The sequence below is a fragment of the Haliaeetus leucocephalus genome, unplaced genomic scaffold (assembly GCF_000737465.1).
Source record: "Haliaeetus leucocephalus isolate CR32 unplaced genomic scaffold, Haliaeetus_leucocephalus-4.0 Scaffold162, whole genome shotgun sequence".
In the NCBI taxonomy this organism is placed as follows: Eukaryota; Metazoa; Chordata; class Aves; order Accipitriformes; family Accipitridae; genus Haliaeetus; species Haliaeetus leucocephalus.
The window spans coordinates 15,751,328-15,752,493 of NW_010972598.1; the positions used below are offsets into that span (position 1 = coordinate 15,751,328).

General features: G+C 70.3%; 3 protein-coding genes across 3 annotated transcripts in view; all 3 read right to left on the minus strand.

The window, feature by feature from the left end:
• Nucleotides 1-191, minus strand: part of USP39 (ubiquitin specific peptidase 39) — a 7,046-nt gene extending 6,855 nt beyond the window's left edge. Inside the window, exon 1 of the mRNA XM_010562930.1 lies at nt 156-191. Coding sequence (XP_010561232.1) covers nt 156-191 — 36 coding nt within the window. The remainder of the gene's footprint in view (nt 1-155) is intronic.
• GCK (glucokinase (hexokinase 4)) overlaps nt 1-1,166 on the minus strand; it is a 251,262-nt gene that overhangs the window by 93,176 nt on the left and 156,920 nt on the right. The gene's annotated exons all lie outside the window — the stretch shown is intronic.
• Nucleotides 191-1,057, minus strand: LOC104828922 (vesicle-associated membrane protein 8-like). The gene is made up of 2 exons (XM_010562931.1): nt 890-1,057; nt 191-385 (listed from the first exon to the last, which is right to left on the minus strand). The coding sequence occupies exons 1-2, from the start codon at nt 1,055-1,057 to the stop codon at nt 242-244; spliced, it is 312 nt and encodes a 103-aa protein (XP_010561233.1). The 3' UTR covers nt 191-241.

Sequence of the window (1,166 nt, forward strand, 5' to 3'; positions counted from 1 at the left end):
CAGGGTGGCAGTGCCACCACACAGTGTCCTTTGTCCCCTGGTGCTAGCTGCCCGCCTGGCACCGCTGCCCAGCCCCCACCCTGGCGCCGCCAGTCCCCACGCGTGTCCCCACGTGTCCCCCATCCCGGCACACACACACACCCCCCCAGCCTCACACAGTTCTTGTCATCCCTGTATTCCCCGGGGGACATGGGGGTGGCCAGGGGGTCCCCCGCGGGTGGGGGGGGACACGGGGTCGGCTCTAGGTGGGGATGGTGCCGGTGGCCAGGAGGATGATGAGGATGAGGATGATGGCGCCCACCAGGCCAAGGATCACGAGCAGCTTCACGTTCTTCCACCAGTACCGGCGGGCCATCTTCTGGGACGTCGTCTTGAAGTGCTCCGACTGCGGGGACATTGGTTGGGGGAGGGGACACGGGGACAGTCCCTGCCACCCCGGAGGATGGCTCTGCCACCCTGGGGACCCCCCACTGCCACCCCGGGGACGCCCACTGTGACCCCAGGGACCCCACTGCCACCCTGGGGACGCCCACTACCACCTCGGGGACACCCCCAGCCCCAGTGCCCAACTGGACCCAGTGCACCGGAGTCCCCTCGGGGACCCCGTGTGCCACAACCCTGCGTCGTTCCCCCCCGCCCAGGATCCCAGCACCAGCCTGAGGACCCAGTGCCACCCCAGGGGACCTGGTGCCCCCAATCCGGGACCCCCCTGGGGACACTGTGCCCACCCCAGCACCCCATGTCACCTTGGGGACCCCCTGCCACCCAGAGTGACTGACGCTGCACCCACCCAGGGATGCTGCACCCACCGGGGGATGCAGTGCCACCCTGGGGACCCCCTGCCCGCTCCAGGGACCCTCTGCCCACCCCGGGGACCCACTGCCCGTACTGTGGCCTCCAGGTCCTGGCTCTTGCTGTGGAGCTGCTCGAGGTTCTCGCCCCGCGCCAGGATCCGCTCCACGTTCTGGGTCATGATGGTTTTGACGCCTTCGACCTCCTGCTGCAGCGCCCGCACGCGCCCGCCGCCCGTCACGTCGCCCGCCGTGCTGCCCGCCATGCTGCCCACACCGCTGTCCGCCTGGGACCACAGGGCAGGTGTTAGGGTGGGCACCCCAGCACCCCACAGGGTCCCTGACACCCTCCACAGCCCCACCTACGCCCCGGCA